General features: G+C 39.5%; 1 protein-coding gene and 1 pseudogene across 2 annotated transcripts; one reads left to right on the top strand and one right to left on the bottom strand.

Moving 5' to 3' along the window:
• Nucleotides 1-22,865, bottom strand: ZNF235 (zinc finger protein 235). Of its 2 annotated transcripts, none has more exons than XM_023190466.1 (5): nt 22,817-22,865; nt 21,213-21,275; nt 17,464-17,590; nt 16,672-16,767; nt 1-2,853 (listed from the first exon to the last, which is right to left on the bottom strand). In XM_023190466.1, exons 2-5 carry the CDS (start codon nt 21,225-21,227, stop codon nt 875-877), a joined length of 2,217 nt encoding a protein of 738 aa, XP_023046234.1. In that variant the 5' UTR covers nt 21,228-21,275; nt 22,817-22,865; the 3' UTR covers nt 1-874. The 2 variants fall into 2 exon arrangements, with proteins under 2 accessions (XP_023046234.1, XP_023046235.1); XM_023190467.1 differs by having other exon boundaries at nt 16,684-16,767.
• LOC111525214 lies at nt 11,012-11,266 on the top strand (annotated as a pseudogene).
• Nucleotides 22,866-24,275: the final 1,410 nt, after the last annotated feature.

Genomic DNA, 24,275 nt, shown 5'->3' with positions numbered 1-24,275 from the left:
TTATTAACAATTCAAGTTTACTAAGAAACTTTTTGTCATCAGTAACTACGTTTAACACTTTCAGAGTTACAGTAAAGCTTAGTGTCCAAAAATTCTAATCATGTAAATTGCAGAGTCACATTAGATAAAAACAGTATTGTTCCGTCTATAAACTAATGATGGTAAAAATCATACTGTACACAACTGATACACTGTACAAAGAACTAAGACTGAAGGATGGGAGCCAGTCATGTCTTTTTTCCAAATCTGTATTAGTATGGATGGCCGTATTCTACACTTTTCAGTACGTACTGAAACTAACGTTATTAAGGCTACTTGCAGGATTCCTTTTGAATATAAATTAATATAAATTTACGGTACAAAACAGACTAGAATTTTCAAGTATTTGTCCTAATTATAGGTATTTTCTTCACTTTCTTCAGTAATTGCTGGGCCCTATTATGAGCTAAGCACAATTCTACATGGTAGAGATACAGTGGTGAAAAACACCTCCTTACATAGAGGTTACATTTTAGTTGACATCAGTTTTTTCTGTCAATCATACTTTTGTTAAAGGAAGGCCTCCCTCCTGCGCAGACTCTGACAAGACTTTTCTGCTGTGTTACATCTTGAGAACTGGGACACTTGGTAACTCTGATATAAACACTGATCATATTTACAGAACAAAGTTTTCTCTCATCTGTGAAATATGACGTTTGTAAAGAATTCGTGTCCTGACCAAGTCTAAAACACAGCATTTGAGAGACTTCTTTGCCGTCAAGATTCTTTGAAGCTTCTAATTTTACAAGAACTTTTCACAATCATCAGCATGGACTTCCCAACGGAGACAAAGATGTGAGCTCTAACTGAAGGCTGAACCACAGCTCTCTCATTTCTACAGATTCCCTCCAGTGTGGACTCTCTGATGGTAGACGAGATGTGACCTCTGACTGAAGCCCTTACAACAGACATCACATATGTAAGGCCTCTCTCCAGTGTGGACTCTCTGGTGCGTGTGAAAATGTGAGGCCTGACTGAAGCCCTTCCCACACTGCTGACACGTATAGGGTTTCTCTCCCGTGTGGACCCTCTGATGAGCACTGAGACCAGCACTCCAACTGAATTCTTTCCCACATTCCTCACATTTAAATGGTTTCTCTCCAGTGTGAATTATCTGATGGACTTGAAGATTTGACCTCTGGCTGAAGGCCTTACCACAAGTGTCACATTTATATGGTTTCTCTCCGGTGTGGACTCTCTGATGGGCTTGAAGGTGTGAGGCCTGACTGAATCGCTTCTGACATGCATCACACTTGAATGGTTTTTCCCCAGTGTGGACGCTCTGATGGGCTTGGAGATTTGAGGCCTGACTGAAACCCTTACCACACTCTTCACATTTGTAGGGTTTCTCTCCCGTGTGGACTCTCTGATGATTGTGAAGATTCAAGCTCCAATTGAAGCGCTTCCCACACACTTCACATTTGTATGGTTTTTCTCCAGTGTGGACTCTCTGATGTGCTTGAAAATATGAACTCTGACTGAAACCTTTACCACACACGTTGCATCGAAATGGTTTCTCTCCTGTATGGACCCTCTGATGGCTCTGGAAACTTGAGGCTGAACTAAAACCCTTACCACACTCTTCACATTTATATGGTTTTTCTCCTGTGTGGACTCGTTGATGACTATGAAGATTAAAGCTCAAACTAAAGCACTTACCACACTCATCACATTTGTATGGTTTCTCTTCAGTGTGGACTCTCTGATGGGTATGAAGATTTGAGCTACAACTAAAGCGTTTACCACAATCCCCACATTTATAGGGTTTCTCTCCGGTGTGAATTCTTTCATGGGCCTGAAGATGTGATCTCTGAGTGAAGCCCTTCCCACACACCTCACATTTATAAGGTTTCTCTCCAGTGTGAACTCTGCAATGAATGTTAAGATCTGTGCTACGACTGAAGCCCTTCCCACAACTGTCACATCTATAGGGCTTCTCTCCTGTGTGAATAGGCAAATGAGCATAAAGATGTGAGCTCTGATTAAAGCTCTTACCACACTCATGGCATGTATAGGGTTTCTCCCCTGTGTGGACTCTCTGATGAGTTTGCAGATTTGAGCTCTGACTGAAACCTTTACCACATTCATGACACCAGTAGCGTTTTTTTCCAGTACGAACACTTTGTTGAACAGGAATACCTGGGCTATGACTGGTGTCCTTCTCGTGCGTACTATATGCTGGAGACTTCTTTCTCAAGTGTACCTGCTTATGAAATTCGAGACTGGAGCTATCATCGAAGGCTTCTTCACATTCATTACCCTGGTAGGTTTTCTGTCCTGTGTGAACACTACACTGGGTAAGAGGTGATACCTTTAGGGTATCTTTACCAAAGTCACTATTGCTATGAGCTTTATCTCTTTTGTGCAGTATCTTATCATCATGGTGGTGTGAAATGCAACTGAAAATGTCAACATATGGAGCGAATATACATAATTGGTTTTTCATCTGAGTCTGCTTACAACTTCTCTGATAATTCTGTGTCTCATTCAGATATATTTTACTCCAAGAATTCGGAACTTTCCCAGTTGGAAATTCTTGATTTTCAATGATCCTGGAATGATCCCCTACGTGATTCACTAGACAGCTGTCATCCACAGAAGCTTGAATAGATTCTCCTGCTCCCCCCTGACAGGGGGAATCATGGTGCTTGGGGAACTGAGAGCTCTTTCCTTCAATATTTATCATGGAGTCTTGACTTCTGGCTAATTTGCTCACAACATGTCTCTTGATTTGCCAACATGAAAGCTCTCCCAGTGAAAAGCACCTTAATCCTGCTTTGTGAAGAGTCGCCATCTCGTTTTGATTCCTGTCTCCTGAAAGGATAGAGAGAATAAGGAATAAAGGACCAAGAGACTGACATTAGCAAAGTAGAGAAATTAAGAAGATCTAAGCTCTCATTTTCCCCATGGAAACGTTAAAAAAACAACTAGACTGGCTGAAATAAATTTATAGGAGCTCCGAAAAGCAGCTGCAACCAGGAGAACACTAAATTTTTTTAAAAGCCATATTTAAGATAGAAAATTTGAGATCAGCCCAGGGTGAGTGCTTAAGGTATATCTTGGGTCTTTTCTGAGTATGTGTCTTGCTGTCTGAGTGTATTCTCCAGTATACACAACTCCAAAATGAATGCTTTGTCCAGATGTTTCCAAATTTTACACATAGTTCCTTCAGTATCGGGCTTTAGTTCGTGATGGAAATTTTCAGCTTATCTTTACCATCATGGATTTTCTTGGATTTTATTGCTTGTGGAAACACAGAACTACAGATCTAAGAATAGGACAGGAGGTAGAAACCAGCCAGCTGCAGAGCAACAAAATGATATCTCAGTAAGTACTTGGAAAGGAAAATTTGACTTCCTTGCCTATAGAATGGTAAATTAAAAGTCACCTCTTCTTTGGCTACAGGAACTGAATCATAAGTAGCAACTACATAAATCAGGCAAAATACATGCCTCAATTATAGGCTCTCATTATACAACCTGCACATTTAGAAATGTGCTCAAAATAACTGATAGACAAATCCACATTTATAGTTGGAGATTTCAATATCCCTTTCCAACAGTTAGTAAAGCAAGTAGGAAGATGCATGGTGGCACTCATGTAACCCAGTCCATGCTGTGAAAGGGACAGCTGCCCTGGCCCCTTGGGGGTCAGAAGTCACCATGCCAAGGACTGTGTGAAGGGTGCTAAGTTCCATTGGGACCCAAGCTCCAGTTCTTGAGAAGCCAAAAGGAGGGAGCACCAGACTTCCTTCCAAACAGTGGTGCTGGTAGCCTCCAAGTCTCTTCCTCCAGGCCGCCTATGGATATGCCATCCAGAAACCAGTCCAGCCCAGCCAAGATGATGACCTGTGCCCTTGTACGCTGCTCAAAGACTACCAGAACTTTCCTAGAATTGAGAAGGTTGATGACGTTGTGAAGACATGTCTTTGGAGATGGCCAACCAGTAGAAGCCAAAAATTAAGCCAGAATAGTTTTTAAAAAAGGACATGGCAAGCCCTGAGGACACCAGCTCCCCAGAGACTAGAATTATCGACTTGAACATCAAGGTCCATGGTTTTTTTTTTTTTTTTCTTTTGAAATGGAGTTTTGCTCTGCCACTCACGCTGGAGTACAGTGGCACGAATTCGGGTGACTGCAACCCCTGCCTCCTGGGTTCAAGCAATCCTCCCACCTCAGCCTCCCAAAGTGCTGGGATTACAGGCATGAGCCACTGCGCCTGGCCAAGATCCGCAGTTATGAAAAACACATGCTGACACATTGAAAGGACAAAGCCCACAAATGCTATCTGCTGATGAACATCAACCAGAGGAAAAAGATGCTCAAAAACCTCCAAAAGATCTATTATGACAACTCTGGGAAGACATGCAGGGAACTGGGGATTGAAGACACATTTCCCCTCTGAATTATTAAACAGCCCACTGACCGTGGCTTTTGACTAAGAAGGCTCTGTGAATTCAGGTTTTCCAGAATGCACAAAAGCTGAAAAAACAAAAAAGGTCTTAGCAGCAGCAGCAGCAGCAGCAGCCAGAAAACAAAACAAAACAAAAACAATCCATTATGTTAAAAATAAAGCAACAGAAAACAAGTAGGTAATAAATGAAGATACAGGCTTGAAGCAATATTATCAACAAAGTTGACTACTTGGCCTTTACAGGACACTCTATCCAATAAAAGCAGAAAATGTTATTTTCAGGTGTACATGGAACATACTCCAAGATTGACCATATTCGAGGCCATAAAACAAGTTCTAACAGAAGCAAAAGGAGTCAAGTCATACAAAGGGTATTCTAACCACAACTGATTTAAATCAGAAATTATGAATAGAAATGTCTCTGCAAAATCTTCAAATATTCAGAGAATAAATAACATACTTCTAAATAAACTGTGGATCAAAAATAATTCAAAACTTTAGAAATTGAGTGAAAATAAAAAACCAACATATCAAAATTTCTACTTAAAGCAAAATTTATAAAGCAGAAATGTGTGAAAGAAACTAAAAACACAAGAACAAATTAAATGCAAAGTAAGCATAAACAGAAAATAAGAGAAATAAATAGCTAGTTCTTTGAAAAGAATAAAATTAATAAACTCTAGCATGTATGATAAAAACAGAAAGAAGATACAAATTACAAATATCAGTAAATGAAAGGTGACATAATTACAGGTCCTGTATATATTATTAAAAAGATAAGGGACTTATGAACTTTATGGCAATAAATGTAACAATGCAGATGAAATGGACAAATTTCTTTAAACACACAAAATAAGTTTACTTGAGAACATACAGATAATCTGAATAGCCCTTACCTACCAAAGAAATAGAATTCATACTTACAAACATTTCCACAAACAAAACTTGAGGCTTATAGAGCTTCATCCATGAATTTTACCAAACATTTAAGGAAGACACAATACCAATGCTAGACAAACTCTTCCAGAAAAATGAAAAGCTGTAAATACTTCTCAACACATTTTAGGAAGCCAGCATTATTCTAACACCAAAATAAGACAAACACATTCCAAGAAAAGACAACCATAGACTAATATTCCTAATGAACATATTTATAAAATTCTTAACAAAATGTTATCAAATCAGATCTAACAATGTATAAAAAGGATAAATCACGACAAAGTAGTGATTATCTCAAGAATACAAGGCAGATTTAACATTCAATTAGACCTAAATGCTTCCCTCAGAAAATCAGAAACAATGCAAATATATCCACTCTTGCCACCTTTATTCAACATTACTGAAAGCTCTAGTCAGTGTAGTAAGACAGGAAAAAACAACATAAAAGAAATACAGATCATAAAGGAAAAAATGAGCCAGATAAATAATTTGAAATACTAATTTTAAGGAAGCTCAATGAGATACAAAAGAAATTTGAAAAGCAATACAAAAAATCAATTCAGGATATCAATGAGAAATTTACCAAAGAGAAAGAGATAGATATCTTTTTTAAAAAGCCAAACAAATAAAAACTTCTGGAAATGAAAAAATCATTGAAGAAATTACAAAATACAGTTGAAAGCATTTACAATAGACTAGACAAGCAGAAGAAAGAATCTCAGTACTTGAAGACAGGTCTTTTGAATTTTTTTTTTTTTGAGACGGAGTCTTGCTCTGTCGCCCAGGCTGGAGTGCAGTGGCCGGATCTCAGCTCACTGCAAGCTCCGCCTCCCGGGTTTACGCCATTCTCCTGCCTCAGCCTCCCGAGTAGCTGGGACTACAGGCGCCCGCCACCTCGCCCGGCTAGTGTTTTGTATTTTTTAGTAGAGACGGGGTTTCACAGTGTTAGCCAGGATGGTCTCGATCTCCTGACCTCGTGATCCGCCCGTCTCGGCCTCCCAAAGTGCTGGGATTACAGGCTTGAGCCACCGCACCCGGCCAGGTCTTTTGAATTAATCCAGTCAGACGAAAGTAAAGAAAAAAGAATAAAGAAGAAAAAACAAAGCTTTAAAAAATATGAAACTACATAAAGCAACCAAACCTATGAATCATAGGTATTCCTGAGGGAGAAGAAAGAGTAAAAAGTTTGCAAACCTAGTTAAGGAAATAATTGAGGAAAACTTCCTAATCTAGCAAAAGCTTTAGACATCCAGATAAAAGAGATCTAATGAACTCCAGGAAAATACATTGCAAGATGGAACTCACCACAGCATACAGTCATCAGACGAAGGTTTATATGAAGGATAAAAATCCTAAAATCGGCAAGAGAAAAGTGTCTAGTCACCTATAAAGGAAGCTCCATCAGACAATTCAACCTGTAGAAACCTTACAAGCCAGAAGAGATTGGGATTCTATTTTCAAGTTACTTCAAAAAACAAAAAAATTTTGTATCCTACTAGAATAAGCTCTATAAATGAAGGAAAAATAAGCCTTCCCCAAATAAACACTGAGGGAGTTTGTCACCACTAGACCAGCTCTACAGGGAATGCTCAAGTAAGTTCTAACCATGAAAACAAAAGGTTGATACTTGCCATCATAAAAGACACAAAAGTATAAAACTCGTAGGCCTTATAGAATAATTACACAAAGAAAGAAGATAAAGAAATCAAATGGCAACATAACTCATCTTACTGATAAAGATACAGACTGAAGGTAAAGAGGTAGAAAAAGATATTCCATGCAAATGGAAACCAGAAACGAGCAGGAGTAGCTATTTTTAGATCAGATAAGAAAAGACTTTAAATCAATAGCAGTAAAAAAAAAAAAAGACAAAGAAGGTCATTACATAATGATAAAGGGATCAATAAACAAATAAGATATAACAATCCTAAATATATACACACCCAATTCATAAAACAAGTCTTATTAGACCTAAAAAAATACACAGCAATACAGTAACAGTGGGGGACCTCAACACCCCACAGACACCACTAGATAGATGACTGAGACAGAAAATCAACAAAGAAACACTGGACTTAAATTTTAGGTCAAATGGAGCTAACAGACATTTACAGAACATTCTACCCAATAGCAGAATATACACTTTTCTGATTAGTGCATGGAACATTCTTCAAGATAGAACATATATTAGGTCACAAAACAAGTCTCACTACATTTTTAAAAACCAGTATCATACCAAGTATCTTCTCATACCTCAGAATAAAACTAGAAATCAATTCCAAGAAGAACTCTAGAAACTACACAAATACATGAAAATTAAACATGATCCTAAACAATCTTTGGGTTAAGGATAAAATTAAGACAAATTTTAAAATTTCTTGAAATGAATGGAAATGAAAATATAATATACCAAAGCAAAAGCAGTGCTAAGAGGGAGGGTTATAGCGTTAAATGTCTACATTAAAAAAAAAAAAAAAAGGATAAAAAATTAACAACCTTATGTCTCACCTCCAGGAACTAGAAAAACAAGAACGATCCAAACCTAAAGCTAGCAGAAGAAAGATATAACAGACCACAGCAGAATGAAATAAAATAGAGAACCAAGGAACCATACAAAGGATCAATGAAATGAAAAGCTTGTTTTTATCTTTGAAAAGATAAAACTGATAAACTGACAGTAAGACTAGCCAAAAAAAGAGAAGATCCAAATAAACATAATCAGAAATGAATAAGGAGACATTACAACTAATACTATAGAAATACAAAACATGATCAGAGACTATTACGAACAATACACTTGAAAACTAGAAATTCTAGAGAAAATGAACTAATTCCTGGAAACATACAACCTCCCAAGATTGAACCAGGAAGAAACAGAAATCCTCAACAGACCAGTAATGAGCAGTGAGATTGAATCAGCAATGCAAAACCTCCCAAGAACAAAAAAGCCCAGGACTAGACAAATGTACAGTGGAATTCCACAAAAGGAACAAAGAACTGGTATCAATTCTACTAAAACTCTTCCAAAAAATCTAAGAGGGGAGAGAATCCTCCCTAACTCATTCTACAAAGCCAGTATCACTCTGACACAAAAGTCAGACAAATACACAACAACAAAAAAAGAAAACTACAGAGTAACATCCCTGATGAACATAGACGCAAAAATCCTCCAAAAATAAACACAACCCCCCCGCCAAAACACCCCAAACCAAATCTAATAGCACATCAAAAAGATAAGCCACCACGATCAAGTGGATTTTATTCCAAGGATGCAAGAATGGTTCAACATACACAAACCAATAAATGTGACTCAGCCTATAAACAGAATTAAAAACAAAAATCACATGATCATCTCAACAGATATGGAAAACCATTTGACAAAATTCAGCATCCTCTCATGATAAAAACCTTCGACAAACTAGGCACAGAAGAAAAACACTTCAAAATAATCAAAGTCATATATGACAACCCATAGGTAACATGCTGAATGGGGAAAAGCTAAAAGCATTCCGCCTAAGAACTGGAATAAAACAAGAATTGCCCACTTTCACCACTCCTATTCCACACAGCATTGGAAGTCCTAGGAAAGGTAATCAGGCAAGAGAAAGACAGAAAACTAATCTAAATTGGAAAAAAGAGTAAGTCATTTAGTATCTGTTTTCTGACAATCTGATCTTATACCTACAAATCCCTAAAGACTCCTCCAAAAGAATCCTAGATTTGATAAATGACTTCAGTAAAGTTTCAGGGTTAAAAAAATCAATATACAAAAGTCAGTAGCATTTCTATACAACAGTAATGATCAGGTTAAAAACCAAATCAAGAACATAATCCAATTTATATATCTACAAAAAAAATTAAAATACCTAGGAATGTATTTAACCAAGGAGGGGAAAGCGCTAACCAAGGAAAATTATGAAACAATAATGAAAGCAGTTGCAGATGACATTTAAAAAATGGAAAAATACCCCATGCTCATGGATCAGCAGAATCGATATTGTTAAAATGACCATACTGCCCAAAGCAATCTACAAATTCAGTGCAATGGCTATCTAAATACTAATGTCATTTTTCACAGAATGAGAAAAAACAATTCTAAAATTCATATGGAAACATAAAAGAGCCTAAATAGACAAAGCAATCCTAAGCAAATAACAAAGCTGGAGGCATTACATTATTTGACTTCAAATTACACTACACAGCTATAGTAACCAAAACAGCATGGTGCTGATATAAAAATAGATACATAGATCAATGGAATAGAAAAGAGAACCCAGAAATAAGTCACATACCTACAGCCAACTGATCTTTGACAAAGTTGACAAAAACATACACTGGGGAAAGGACATCCTATTGAGTAAATGCTACTATTTAACCCATCTTGAGTTCATTATCTGATATCTCCTGAGATCCATGACAGATTTTAGTAATAGCCATTCTGACGGGTATAAGATGATATCTCACTATTGTTTTAATTTGCATTTCTAGAAATCACTGGTGATTTCAACCACAGGAGGCAACCTGAAAAAGCTCCAAGTGGTCAAAGTAGAAACAACTTGGTAACAAAATAAACAATGCAATACTGGATTATAACACAAAGTATACAATAAATACATATGAGCCCATACTGATTACACAATGGATATTAAGTGACAATAAGGAGTTACTGTTGTAGATAGACACTGATAAATCTATGGGTGATAAGACATTCTCCAGAAAAAAATATGACATTCTCCAGAAAAAAATAGAAGAGAATAGATAAAACAGGAACATTGGAAAGTTAATAACCGCTAAGACAGACAGTATGGATATACAGTTTGTGGCATTATTTACTTTTCTATGTTTTTTAAGTTTTCAAAATAAAAAGTTTAAAGTCATAGAAAAGAAAACAAATAGGTCATCCAAATTATGTGTATGTTGGGGGAAGGGTGGAAAAGCAGAAATTATCCATTTAAACTATCAAGTCATTTTCATTAACAGAAAAAGATGTAAAATGAATGACAAAACTGAACTGAATGGTGGCATTACAAATAGTATCCTACTAAGTCATTTTTATCACATATCTCCCTCAGTCTGGTGGATTATGTGATATCTTAACAAAGGACATAAGCAATTTTAGAATTAATCAAAGTTCTATGTTTTATACATTTTTGAAGTATATGGAAATATATACATGTAGACTATGATTATACAGAACACTCCACCCAATAACAGCAGAATACACCTTTTTTTGAAGTACATGCAGAACATTCTCTAGGATACTCCATATATTAAACTACAAAAAAGCCTTAATAAATATAAAAAGATTAAAATCACACAAAGTATCTCTGCTGATCAAAATGAAACTAGCAATGAACAGCAGAATAAAACCTGAGAATTCCATAAATATGTGAAAATTAATACACAAACAACCAACAGATCAAAGAAGAAATTACCGGGGAAATTAGAAAATACCTTGGGATAAATGAAAACAAATCCACTGCAAAAACAGTGCTAAGGGGGAAATTTATAGCTATAAATGCTTACAAAGAAAAGGAAGAAAGGTCTCAAATCAACATCATAACCTTACACCTTAAGAAACTGAGAAAACTAACAAGCCATCGCCATTGCCGAGACCAAGATGGCTGCAAGACTTGCTGCCTTCTTCAAGAATGCCTGGGCCAAAGAGTCGGTGCTGGTTGTGTCCTTCACCATTGCAGGCCATGCTATAATTCTGCCCCTACTCAGCCCCTATACCAAGTACGCCATCATGATCAACCAGGCCACACCCTACAATTACCCAATGCCTGTCTAAGATGATGGCAGTGTGCCTTACGTGTCCAGCCAACCCCAGGACTCCTAGGGCCCAAGTCTGGAGTGGCTGAATAAACTGTGAACATCTCCACTGACAGGGAGGAGGACCCTCCCCAGTGGCTCCCAGTAAAAATGTGAAAACCAAAAAACAAAACCAAATTAAACCCAGTGCTGACAGAAGAAAGGAATCTAATTTTTTTTTTTTTTTTGAGACAGAGTTCCACTTTTGTTGTCCAGGCTGGAGTGCAATGGTGTGATCTCAGCTCACCGCAATCTCTGCCTCCCAGGTTCAAACGATTCTCCTGCCTCAGCCCCCCGAGTAGCTGAGATTACAGGCATGTGACACCATGCCCAACTAATTTTGTATTTTTAGTAGAGACAGTGTTTCTCCATGTTGGTCAGGCTGCTTTTAAACTCCCAACCTTGGGTGATCTGCCTCCCTTGGCCTCCCAAAGTGCTGGGATTACAGGCATGAGCCACTGCGCCTGGCCAGGAATCTAATCTTATGAAGATAAGAGCAAAAATAAATAAAATTGAGAATAAAGTATAGAGAAAATAAAACAAGAGTTAGTTCCTTGAAAATATCAATAAAATTGACATTTAGCTAGATTGATTAAGAAAAAATAAAGACTCAAATTACTAAAATCAGAAATCAAAGTTGGTACATTACTACTGACTTTATAGAAACAAAAGGATAAGACAGTATCATGAACAATTGTATGCCAACAAATTAGATAACCTAGATGAAATGAACAAATTCTCAGAAACCCACAACCTACACTGAATCAGGAAGAAACAGAATATATGAATAGACCTATAACTGCAAAGGATATTGAATCAGTGATCAAAAACCTCCTAGCAAAGTCCTGGACTTTCACTAGTGATTTCTATTAGACATCTGAAGAATTATTAGCACCAATCCATTTTGCTCTTCCAAAACCCCCAAAAGAGGGGGAATACCTCCTGGTTCATTCTATGAGACCAGGATTCCCCCAATACCAAATACAAAGATACTATAAGAAAAGGAAACTATAGACCAATGTCCCTTATGAACACTGATATAAATATCCTCAACAAAATCCTAGTAAAGAGAGTTCAGCAGCATATTAAAAGAATTATACCATGACCCAAATGAGATTTAGTTCTGGAATGCAAGGATGGTGTAACATATGAAAACAAATCAATGTAATATACCACACCAACAGAATGAAGAAGAAAACATATGATCATCTCAATTGATGTAGAAAAAGCATTTTACAAAATTAAAAATCTTTTCATGATAAAAATATTTAAACCAGGAATAGAAAAATTCTAACTCAACATAATAAAGGCCATATATTAAAAACCCACAGCAAACATCATATTCAATGGTGAAAAATGGAAAGCTTTTCTTCTAGTACCAGAACAAGGCAAGGTTGCCCACTTTTACCATTTCTATTCAACACAGTAGCACTGAAAGTTCTAGCCAGAGATATTATGCAAGAAAAATAAAGAAAGGGCATCTAAATTGGAAAGGAAGATGTAAAATTATCTTTGTTCACAAAAGATGTATGTAGAAACCCTAAAGATTACAGGAAAAAAAAGTTACCAATTTAATATTGTTACCAATATTACCCAAAGCAATCTATAGATTTAATACAATCCCTATTAAAATCCCAATTTCTTCTTTGCAGAAATAGAAAAACTCATCCTAAAACTCACATGTAACTGCAGGAGACCACAAATAGTCAAAACAATCTTGAAAAGAAGAAAAAATACGGAGGAATCTTTTTTCCTGATTTCAAAACTTATTATAAAGCTACATTAACCAAAACTGTTATAAAGACATATAGACCAAAGGAACAGACTAGAGAACTCAGAAATAAACTCTTGCATGTAGGGCCAAATCATTTTTGATAATGCTGCCAAAACCATTCAATGAGGAAAGGACAGTCTTTTCAACAAACGGGGCTGGGAAAACTGGATATCCACATGCAAAAGAATGAAGGTCAACCCTTACCTTACACAAAGATCAACTCAAAATGCATCAAAGACCTAAATGTAAGAGTGAAAACTGGCTAGGTGCGGTGGCTCACACCTGTAATCCTAGCACTTTGGGAGGCCGAGGCAGGTGGATCATGAGGTCAGGAGTTTGGGACCCGCCTGGTGAAGATGGTGAAACCCCATCTCTACTAAAAGTAAAAAGAAAAATTAGGCAGGCGTGATGGCGGGCACCTGTAATCCAAGCTACTCGGGAGGCTGAGGCAGGAGAATGGCCTGAACTCAGGAGGCAGAGGTTGCAGTGAGTCGAGATCGCGCCACTGCACTCCAGCCTGGGCGACACAGTCAGACTCCGTCTCAAAAAAACAAAAAAAAAGAAAGAAAAAAAGAACAAAACCTACACAACTTCTAGAAGAAACCATACGGCGAAAGCTTCACAATGCTGAATTTTGTAGTTTCTTGGATGTGACAACAAAAGCACAGGCAATAAAAGAAAAAAACAGACAAACTAGACTTCATGAAAACTAAAAACTTTTTTTTTTTTTTTTTTTGAGATGGAGTCTCACTCTGTAGCCCAGGCTGGAGTGCAGTGGCACGATCTTGGCTCACTGCAACCTCCACCTCCTGGGTTCAAGCGCTTCTCCTACCTCAACCTCCCAAGTAGCTGGGATTACAGGTGCCCACCACCATGCCTGGCTAATTTTCTTTATTTTTAGTAGAGACGGGGTTTCCCTATCCTAGCCAGGCTGGTCTTGAACTCCTCACCTCGTGATCCACTCGTCTCAGCCTTCCTAAGTGCTAGGATTACAGGCGTGAGCCACTGCGCCCAACCTAAACTTTTTATATCAAAAGACACTGTATCCACAGGATAAAAAGGGCAACAAACAGAAAGGAGGAAAAGATTTTCAAGTCATACATCTGATAATGAACTAACATCCAGAATATATAGAGAACTTCCAAAACTCAGCAACAAAAAAACCTGATTCAAAAATGGACAATGGACTTGAACAGATATTTCTCCAAAGAGGATATATTAATACAAATGGCCAATAAGCATATGACAAGGTGCTCAACATCACTAATCATTGGGGAAATGCAAATCAAAACCACAATGAGATACCACTTCAAACCCATTCAGACGGATATTATTAAAAAAAAAAAAAAAAAACAGAAAATAACAAGTGTTGGTGAGGATGTGGAGAAATTAGAAACTGTGTACTGCTAGTGGAAATGTAAAATGGTGCTGCTGTTGTGGAAAACAGTGTTCAAGGGTCAACTGTACTATAATGAAATATTATTCAGCCATAAAAAAGAGGAAAATTCTGACACATGCTACAACATAGATGAACCTCAAAGATATCAGGCTAAGTGAAATAAGCCAGCCACAAGAGGGCAAATATATAATTCCACTTAACTGGAGTACGTGGAATGGTCAGATTCAGAGTCATAAAGTAGAACAATGGTTAACCGGTGCTGGAGGGAGAGGTCGAAGGTGGAGTCATTGTTTAATGGGTACAGAGTTTCGTTATGAACAATGAAAACCTTTTGGAGGCCGGGCGCGGTGGCTCAAGCCTGTAATCCCAGCACTTTGGGAGGCCGAGACGGGCGGATCACGAGGTCAGGAGATCGAGACCATCCTGGCTAACACGGTGAAACCCCGTCTCTACTAAAAATACAAAAACTAGCCGGGCGAGGTGGCGGGCGCCTGTAGTCCCAGCTACTCGGGAGGCTGAGGCAGGAGAATGGCGTGAACCTGGGAGGCAGAGCTTGCAGTGAGCTGAGATCCGGCCACTGCACTCCAGTCCGGGCGACAGAGCGAGACTCTGCCACAAAAAAAAAAAAAAAAAAAAAAAACCTTTTGGAGATGGATCGTGGTAATGGCTACACAACAATGTAAATGTTACTATATACTCAAAAATGGTTAAAAGTTAATGTCACTATATACTCAAAAATGGTTAAAATGTTAAAGTTTTATGTTATATATATTTTACCACAATTAAAAAATAAATATATGTGAATAAGCCTTGGTGGTGTAGCGCTCACACACAAATTCAGGCAAATTAAGGACATGGAGAGTGAAGGGAAGATGGAATTTTTTTTTTTTTTTGAGATGGAGTCTCGCTTTGTTGCCCAGGCTGGAGTGCAGCAGTGTGATCTTGGCTCACTGCAAGCTCTGCCTCCCGGGTTCACGCCATTCTCCTGCCTCAGCCTCCCGAGTAGCTGGGACTACAGGCACCTGCCATCACACCCAGCTAATTTTTTTTTGTAGTTTTAGTAGAGACGGGGTTTCACCGTGTTAGCCAGGATGGTCTCAATCTCCTGACCTCGTGATCTGCCCACCTTGGCCTCCCAAAGGGCTGGGATTACAGGCATGAGCCACTGCACCCGGCCAGAAGATGGTATTTTAAGAAAGCCTCTCATGAAATGACTTCTGAGCAGAGGTATGAATGAAATAAGGAAGAGGGGCTGGGTGCAGTGGCTCACGTCGATAATCCTAGCATTTTGGAGAGGCTGAAGTGGGCAGATTGCTTGAGTCCAGGAGTTCAAGAGCAGCCTGGGCAACATGGGGAAACCCTGTCCGTACAAAAAATACAAAAATTAGCCGGGTGTGGTGGTGCACACCTGTAGTTCCAGCTACTCAGACGGTTGAGGTGGGAGAATTGCTTGAACAGGAGGTGGAGATTGCAGTGAGTGGAGACTGTGTCACTGCACTCCAGCCTGGGCAACAGAGTGAGACCCTATCTCAATCAATCAATCAGAAAGAGGACAGAGGTTTAAGAAAAAACAGCATTCCAGCCTCTGGTTCCAATCACATGATGTAAGTCTCCTCCCTGCCCCTCCATGCAATGTTTAGGAAACATTTTTTTTTTTTTATCACAAAGAACAGAAAGTAAAAGGCTGTGATGCAGATGTCATATTTGAGGAACAAGTGAGGATGGCAGAGACAAAGGGAGGGGGAAAAACAGAATAATAAAGGTAGGTGAGTAGGCAAACATTATACAGTCTTACAAGCTCCTTAAATACACTGGATTCCACTCAGTGAAATGGGAAGCCAGTGGAAGGTCTGAAGCAGAGGAGTGACATGATGTGACAGATGTTTTCATCCTTTTTTTTTTTTCTGAGACAGAGTCTTGCTCTGTCATCAAGGTTGCAGTGCAGTGGCGGATCTCGGCTCACTGCAACTCACGCCTCCCAGATTCAAGCAACCCGCCATCTCAGCCTCCTGAGTAACTGGGAGTACAGGCACACCCATCACATCTAGCTAATTTTTTAATATTTTGTAGAGACAGGGTTTTGCTATGTTACCCAGGCTGGTCTTGAACTCCTGACCTCAAGTGATTCACCTGCCACAGCCTCCCAAAGTGCTGGGATTAGAGGCTTGAGCCATTGCACCCAGCCATGACAGATATTTTTTAAAAGAGTCTCTCGGCTGGGTGGAGAAGAAATTATCCTGAATAAAGGAAAAATAACAGCTGTTAACTATGATTCCAGCTGCACAGTTCTCACCTGAATGCTTACCTCTTTGGGTCTGAAACTCTTTCATCCAAAGCTTTTCTTCTCTCTCCAACTGGGATATCATATCCGGTTTGAAGGACTGATGTCCTATAAAAAGATAGTATTTAAGTGAAAATGTTAAAGTGTTAAAAGCAGAGAGTACTGAAAAATTCTGGTTCCAATCACATGATGTAAGTCTCCTCCCTGCCCCTCCATGCAATGTTTAGGAAACATTTTTTTTTTTTTATCACAACACATTATAAGAAATACATTTACCATCATCGGAAATACATTACCCTATGTAAACTACTGAAATAAAACATTAAAGGACCTGTTTCTAATCTATATCTGTTTTCATCACATCCCTTACTGCAAGCAGCAGCAGTTATTGCCACAATGTGCACCATTCTGGCTAAGGGGCTCTGATATTGTTACTCTATTTTATTAGAGAAATGCTGATGCAACTTACTAATTTCCTGACCCACCAATGGATCATGACCGACAACTTTAAAGAAATCAGGAGGAGCCAAGCTCAACTGTTCTTTTATAGTTCATTTCTAAAAGAAAATCATTTGTCTTGGAATAAAGACCAGAAACATCTTGTCTCTATGCTCTAAAGAGACAGAAAAACTCTGGTCTCTGAGCAGTCCCAAAGCCTTAACAAGGGGACAGAGGCCAGGGATGCCACTAAACATCCCAAAATACACAGGACAGCCTGATACAACACAGAATTATTTGGCCCAAAACATCAATGGCATGGAGGTTGACAAACCCTGCTGAATTACAGAGGGTGCCTGTCCTTACCCACTGAAACCAGGTTCCTAAAGTTCTCCAGCATCACATCTCGGTACAGCTTCCTCTGGGCAGAGTCTAGCAGCCCCAGCTCCTCCTCAGTGAAGGCCACAGCCACGTCCTTGAATGTCACTGCCTCCTACAACATCAAGCACATGTAACCTCAATCTCGTACCCTCCAATGGCCACTGGCACCTAAGAAACTCTTTCTATAGAGTTACTATTCTTTCCTTTCCACAATCACACCAAAAATGCTAAGGGGAAAAAGGAAAATACCTTGTACATGTAACGTGGTGCCCTTTATATAGTTAAATCCCTAGAACTGGCCGGGCGCGGTGGCTCAAGCCTGTAATCCCAGCACTTTGGGAGGCCGAGATGGGTGGATCACGAGGTCAGGAGATCGAGACCATCCTGACTAACACGGTGAAACCCCCTCTCTACTAAAAATACAAAAAATTAGCCGGGCGTAATGGCGGGCGCCTGTAGTCCCAGCTACTCGGGAGGCTGAGGCAGGAGAATGGCGTAAACCCGGGAGGCGAAGCTTGCAGTGAGCTGAGATCTGGCCACTGCACTCCAGCCTGGGTGACAGAGCCAGACTCTGTCTCAAAAAAAAAAAAAAAAATCCCTAGAACTGTCATTGTTAAATCATGGCATACACACATTTTACCATTTGACTGATAGTGCCAAATTTTGTAAGAAATTTTGCATTAATTTCTTCCCAACAGTGTTTGATGGTACCTATCTTCTCTCATTGGATAGTACCACTATTTTGTCAATCCAACAGGCCTTCATAAAGCTCTGAGACAAGTATGCAGTTCATTCTCTGGGTTCTCAGGAACATGCTGTATCGGTCAATTGCAGCAGCATTTAGGGTCAAGGTTAACAGTGCAGGCTCTATGAGTTTGACTGCCTTAGTTCACATTCCAAGGGTCTATCCACTGTTAGTTTTGTGACGTTGGTCAAGTCACCTAACTTCTCAATACCTCAATTTCCACATCTGTATAAGAAGACCTACATCATAGGGTCCTTGAAGGGATTAAATGAGTGAATACTATAAGGAACTTAGGACACTGTGTGACATACAGTATGTACTCAATAAATGTTGGTCATTACTCTTATTATCATCACCATTATCTCTTTCATCCCATTCATGGCTGCATGATAGCTCAAAAACATGATCTACAATATATTTAACCATTCTAAATAATGCACGTTCGATCATTTTAAATTCAAAAATGACAAACAATGCCACAAAAAACATATTTTTACAAAGATCTCAGCCAGCTCATATGGTTATTTCCTTAAGATAAGTTCCTGCTGGGCGCAATGGCTCACTTCTGTAATCCCAGCACTTTTGAGAGGTCGAGGCCAGTGGATCACTTGAGGTCAGGAGTTCGAGACCAGCCCAACATGGTGAAACCCTGTCTCTACTAAAAATACAAAAATTAGTTGGGCATAGTGGTGCAAACCTGTAATCCCAGCTACTCGGGGGGCTGAGGCAGGAGAATCACTTGAACCTGGCAGGTGGAGGTTGCAGTGAGCCAAGTTCATGTCACTGCACTCCAGCCTGAATGAGAGAGCAAGATTCTGTCTCCAAAAACAAAAACAAAAAAGATAAGTTCCAAAGTTCCAAGAAGTGGTAATTACATTGTAAAAAATATATATACCTTTGTTTTGCTGGTATAATGTTAATTTTCTCAACTAACTCTTCCTGTAAGAGACTGTAAGTACTCCTGATTCTCCGTACTCTAGCCAAAACTGGACCTTATATTATTATTAAAATCTTGAGCAATTTGGTGAGTGATATAAACAGCTATTTATTTAGTTTTTTAAAAGATGATCTGATATTATTTTTCTTCACATATTGCCTTTGCTTAATCCTATTGGGATTTTTCATGTATCAGTAACATTACCATTAAGGATATTAAGTCATTTTCTAGAATATATAAATTCCTACCCCTGCACCTGTTTCCTATTTGTCTCATAAAGTCTGTATATGGCATTTTTCTGTATGGAAATTAACATTCTTTATCTGAAGACACTGCTCATCCCTACATTTGTTTTGGCTGGAGTTCTGATCATCCATGTACTAAACAACTCGATGACACACCTGGCAAAGAGTCATGCACTGAGAAAGGGAATCTGGTGAAGAGTCATGTTATTTTTGGAGCTCTTCATCCACCAGGACATGCCAGGGACACATACACGTGTAGCATAGCCTCAGGTCCCTGAATAGTCTCTTCTGTTTTTTTCTTTTTTGAGACAGTCTCACTCTATCGCCCAGGCTGGAGTGCAGTGGTGTGATCTCGGCTCACTGCAACCTCCGCCTCCCAGGTTCAAGCAATTTTCCTGCCTCATCTACATGAGTAGCTGGGATTACAGGCATGCGCCACCACGTCCAGCTAATTTTTGTATTTTAAGTAGAGACAGGGTTTCACCATGTTGACCATGCTGGTCTCGAACTCCTGACCTCAAGTGATCCACCCACCTCAGCCCCAAAGTGCTGGGATTACAGGTGAGCCACTGTGCCTGGCCTTCAACCAAATGAAATATCTGAAACTCCTGGCTTAGGCACTGAAAGCTTTAACTTCAGCTGGGCATTGAGTGGACTTCAGTAAGTTTAAAGGTTCACACCTGTCTATGTTTAAAATACAGGTAAGGCCATCTACATCCTTACAAAGCTGTTCCATGGAGCAAATTTCCTGGCGAATCTCCAAGTGCTATAACACTTTTAAACTAAGTATGTACATCTTTAAAATATAATAACATGTTAATGAATAAAACAGATACTTAACTATAATACAAGGTTTTACTTAGAATTAAAGAAAGAAATCTAGCTCTTGTTTGAAACTAAAATTACTTTCTCTGAGTTTGGCATCAGTCAGATACTACAACACCAAGCTATACTTTATTCTTTCCATAAAATGAGGTGTCGCATACGAGAAAATAAGTCTAAAACATTAAAGATTAAAAAAATGGTAGAATTCTCAGAATTCCTATTTGGGAAGAGAAGTTATATGGGGAAAAACTGCTATTGTCAATGTCCTTAAAATGGCAAAATTCATAGATTACATAAACATGGAGAATGAGGAAAAATAAAATCAGGTAAACGATGGAAAATGACATGATAAAATATAGGTGATATAAAATTAAATTTAAAAAATTCAAAATTGTACGTAAAGTATGATTATATATATTTGTGAGTGCAAATGAAAAGGAAGGTGGGAAATTATTTGTAAACATATTTGTAATGTGAGAGTTGTTTTCCATTTAAAAAATGTATCTGTTAGGCCAAGGCAGGAGGATCGCTTGAGCCCAGCAGTTCAAGACCAGCCTGGGCAACACAGGAACACCTCCTCTCTATTAAAAATAATTAGCTGGTTGTGGTGGTACGTGCCTGTGGTCCCAGCTACTCAAGAGGCTAACGTGGGAGGATCTATCGAGCCCAGGAGGCCCAGACTGCAGTAAGCCACTGCACTCCACCCTGGGAAACAAGGTGAGACTCTGTCTCTAAATATATATATTTAGAAATTTATATTTACATATATAAATACATTACACAGAAATAGATTTTAAAGTATTTAAGATATATATATATGTTAATGTTTATACTATTATTTGGAAATAAAAGGCAAGAGCCTGGCATATAACAATCTTTCAAGCACTTTTCGTTCCCTTTACTCTTCCAAATGGGAAAAATGTGTCCAATCTTTGTGCAACGAGATGTCATTTTAAGAAACAGAAAGGCAAAATAAACTTACCTGGAACTTGGTCATTTTCCCCCTCTTCCTTCCGGGAAAAGGCAGAGTTCTGGGGGAGGGAACCTGGGGGAGGGAAAGGCATCATGAATAGGTTAGGGATGCCATTAGTCAACATGGCACTTTACGTGGCACTTTAGAGAAAGGTCTCCCTTTCTCTAGGCAGGCACAGTCACACACAGATTAGTGAGGAGAACGGGAGCTGGCTCCCAGCTACCACTGGGCCCCCTCACCCAGCTGCTGTTGTTCAAGAACATTTCATATTAACAGACCTAAATCAAATGCAGCTGCCTGCGTACTCCTTCTGAACCTTAGTCTTCAAGGAAATGAGACAAAGACAGGCAGGGTAATGTAACAGAGCCAAAATGCCTGGCTTCAAATTCTGGCATTTCTACTTATTTTCTACTGATCAGTATAGACAGTATAAGCAGTATAAAGCTTAAGCGAATTATTAATCTCTCTGTGCCTTAATTCAGTCACCTGTAAATGGGGACAATAACGCCTGTATTTTCTATTTCCTGCAGCTTCTGACAAGCAAGTGCTATTATGCTTCATAAAACTGCCCTTTTGAGTATGCTTTCTAGAAAATGAATCTTTTAAGAAACCCAGAACTCAAAGATAATTGCTCTGTCCTGTGAGTTACCATGACCCTCAGAAAAGTCTGTAACTGTGATTGGTTGTCTAACATAATTAGTTCCCTTGGTAATGACAGTTAAACTGCTACGGATTTTTTTTTCCTCCAATAGATGTAATTACTTGCAAATGTTACTAAGCGGGAGGAGCCTCAAGAAAGTCTCTTTTTCCATATGCATGAAAGCAATGACTACTAAAAACCTAAAACTCTCTAAGAAACGGTATTACACTTGAGTTAACCACACGGGATTACTAGTTATAACCACATAATACTGAACACTTATTAGCGCCTCAGGACACCTCCGGCACTCTGCAAATCTGTAATGACGATCGCTTCTCTGAGATAAAACACAGAGGACATTCCCCAGGCTCCGGCTGGAACTAATCTCCTGTCAAGAGGCTAGAAAAGTACAAGAATCCAGGAACGGCCCCACATTAGGCAAGGATTAGAGAAGGGACAGCGGCTCCGTAGCTGAATCTCCGACCCCATCCCAGGTTCAGAGGAGTTTCCAAACAACAGGCGTCTTTTTGAGTATAACAGAATTAACGGCGGCATCCAGCATTTTCCTATGCACTGGTTTTAAGCTTATTTCTATAAAATCTCATTTAATTCTCACAAGAACATCACTGGGAACGCACTCACCCTTTACAGGCACGAGGAAACTGAGACAAGGAAAGATTAAGTAACTTGCCCAATATTTTGCAGCGAGGAACAGGCAGGACTGGCTGGTATGTGCATGAGGATGGCTAGGGCAGCAGAGAGGGCGGGAGACCCTCAACCTCGAAGCACGACGCGAGCCCGCCCCCAACGCAAGAGGTTCGGCCGAGGGGACGCAAACTCCCGCAGTCTCCCAACCCCGCCCTCCAGCGCTGGCCGCAGCTTCTCTTCCCCAAGCCAAGGACCGGTTCATCGCTGGCCCCACGCCCAGGCAAAGAGGGCTCGGAGAAGTCTTGGAGACCGGGAGCTGACTCACCTCCCTGGGAGCTATCTCAGATCCGACCTCGCCTTCCTGGAGCGGAAGTGCCTCCGAGTGCCCACGGTTCGTGGACTCCACTTCCCAGAATTCCTAAGCGGAAGCGTCTCAGAGTTCTCTCACTCCTGGACTACAGTTCCCAGAATGCTCCAAGGGCCGCGCTTCCCACCAGCTGGGTTTTGACTAAGCCGGTTGGGTTTGAGACACTTCTCTGGCGCTACTACTGTCAGATTCCTTTTAGTTTTATTCATTTTAAAAATTCACGAGAAAATAATTGTGAAATTTTTAAAGTGATGGCATATAAAAGTGAAAAGTTCAGCTTGTATTATGAAAATAAGTTAGAAACCAAAATTTTTAGCAGAAACAAAGGGTAGGCTAAAAATGGGATGCGTAAAAGTGACTTATGCTGAGCTCCGATGGACGCCGAACGTTAAGGAATACCAGATCTCAAACTTGTGTCAAATGCCGGCTCCCCGAATATCATCAACTCAACCTGTTGATAAGACAAAAAACAGAATTTGTTGTTGATTGCAGCAATGGAGGACAACACTTCGACGGAGCGTTGGCACCTTCACAGAGCAAAGTGTCAAGGCAAGTTTGGAACTGATTGAGAACTGGATGTTTAAGGCGGGTCTTTCAATGCAAGGGATTTTATTAGTATTGCATAATGATCATGATACTACAGTTCGGGATTGGTGGATATAGCAAGGATTTTTGAAGCAAAAAATCTTAAGGTGCAATCTATTGGTACTTTCTTTGGAAGAGATTTAAAATTTGATGGGTCTCTGCGGAAGCATAATGAACAATTAAACAGTTTGTGTGGGCAGGAATCTCCTGGAATAAAGACCTGCTGATGAAGACAGCTGAACAATCATGTTAGTGCCGAAAGTAAATTGTGATAAAACGGGAAAAGTTCGCTTGTCCCCCTCCCAGGGCATGTAATGGGGGTGTGGCTCGCTTCTTCGTGCCCAGCTGCTCAAACCTCTAGGGGGAGCATGCACACGGCAGGTCGTAGAGCTCCAACCCAACGACAGTGTCTAGGAGTGAATGTTTACAGCTCCTGAAGCCCCAGTGGGCGTGTTTTACAGGGTACTTTTTTAGTTTAGCCATCCATAGAAGGCTTGTGTTAGCTCAATTAGACCCCTGCCTTATCGCAAGCACAAGAGGGATCTTGTATCCCAGAGTTTCTTGCCTTGGTGTACCAGAAGAATCGTATCACACATGGGCTTGGAAAAAGAGTGCAAGGTTTTACTTGCACATAAGTTTACTTATGAATGATCTATGGGGAAAGCTCTTCCCAAATACCTGAGGCTTTTCACCTTTCATGGGGATCGGGCTAGTGCACAGCTGTTCATTTGGAAGAGGGTATTACAATTCATGAGCTCCAGGGCTTAATCTCCACATTTGCCTAAGTTTGGAGGATCCTGAGATTTTTATTTTCCTTTACATACCCTATCTC

This window comes from Piliocolobus tephrosceles, chromosome 21 (assembly GCF_002776525.5).
Source record: "Piliocolobus tephrosceles isolate RC106 chromosome 21, ASM277652v3, whole genome shotgun sequence".
Classification (NCBI taxonomy): domain Eukaryota; kingdom Metazoa; phylum Chordata; class Mammalia; order Primates; family Cercopithecidae; genus Piliocolobus; species Piliocolobus tephrosceles.
This window is presented reverse-complemented; position numbering and strand designations above follow the sequence as displayed.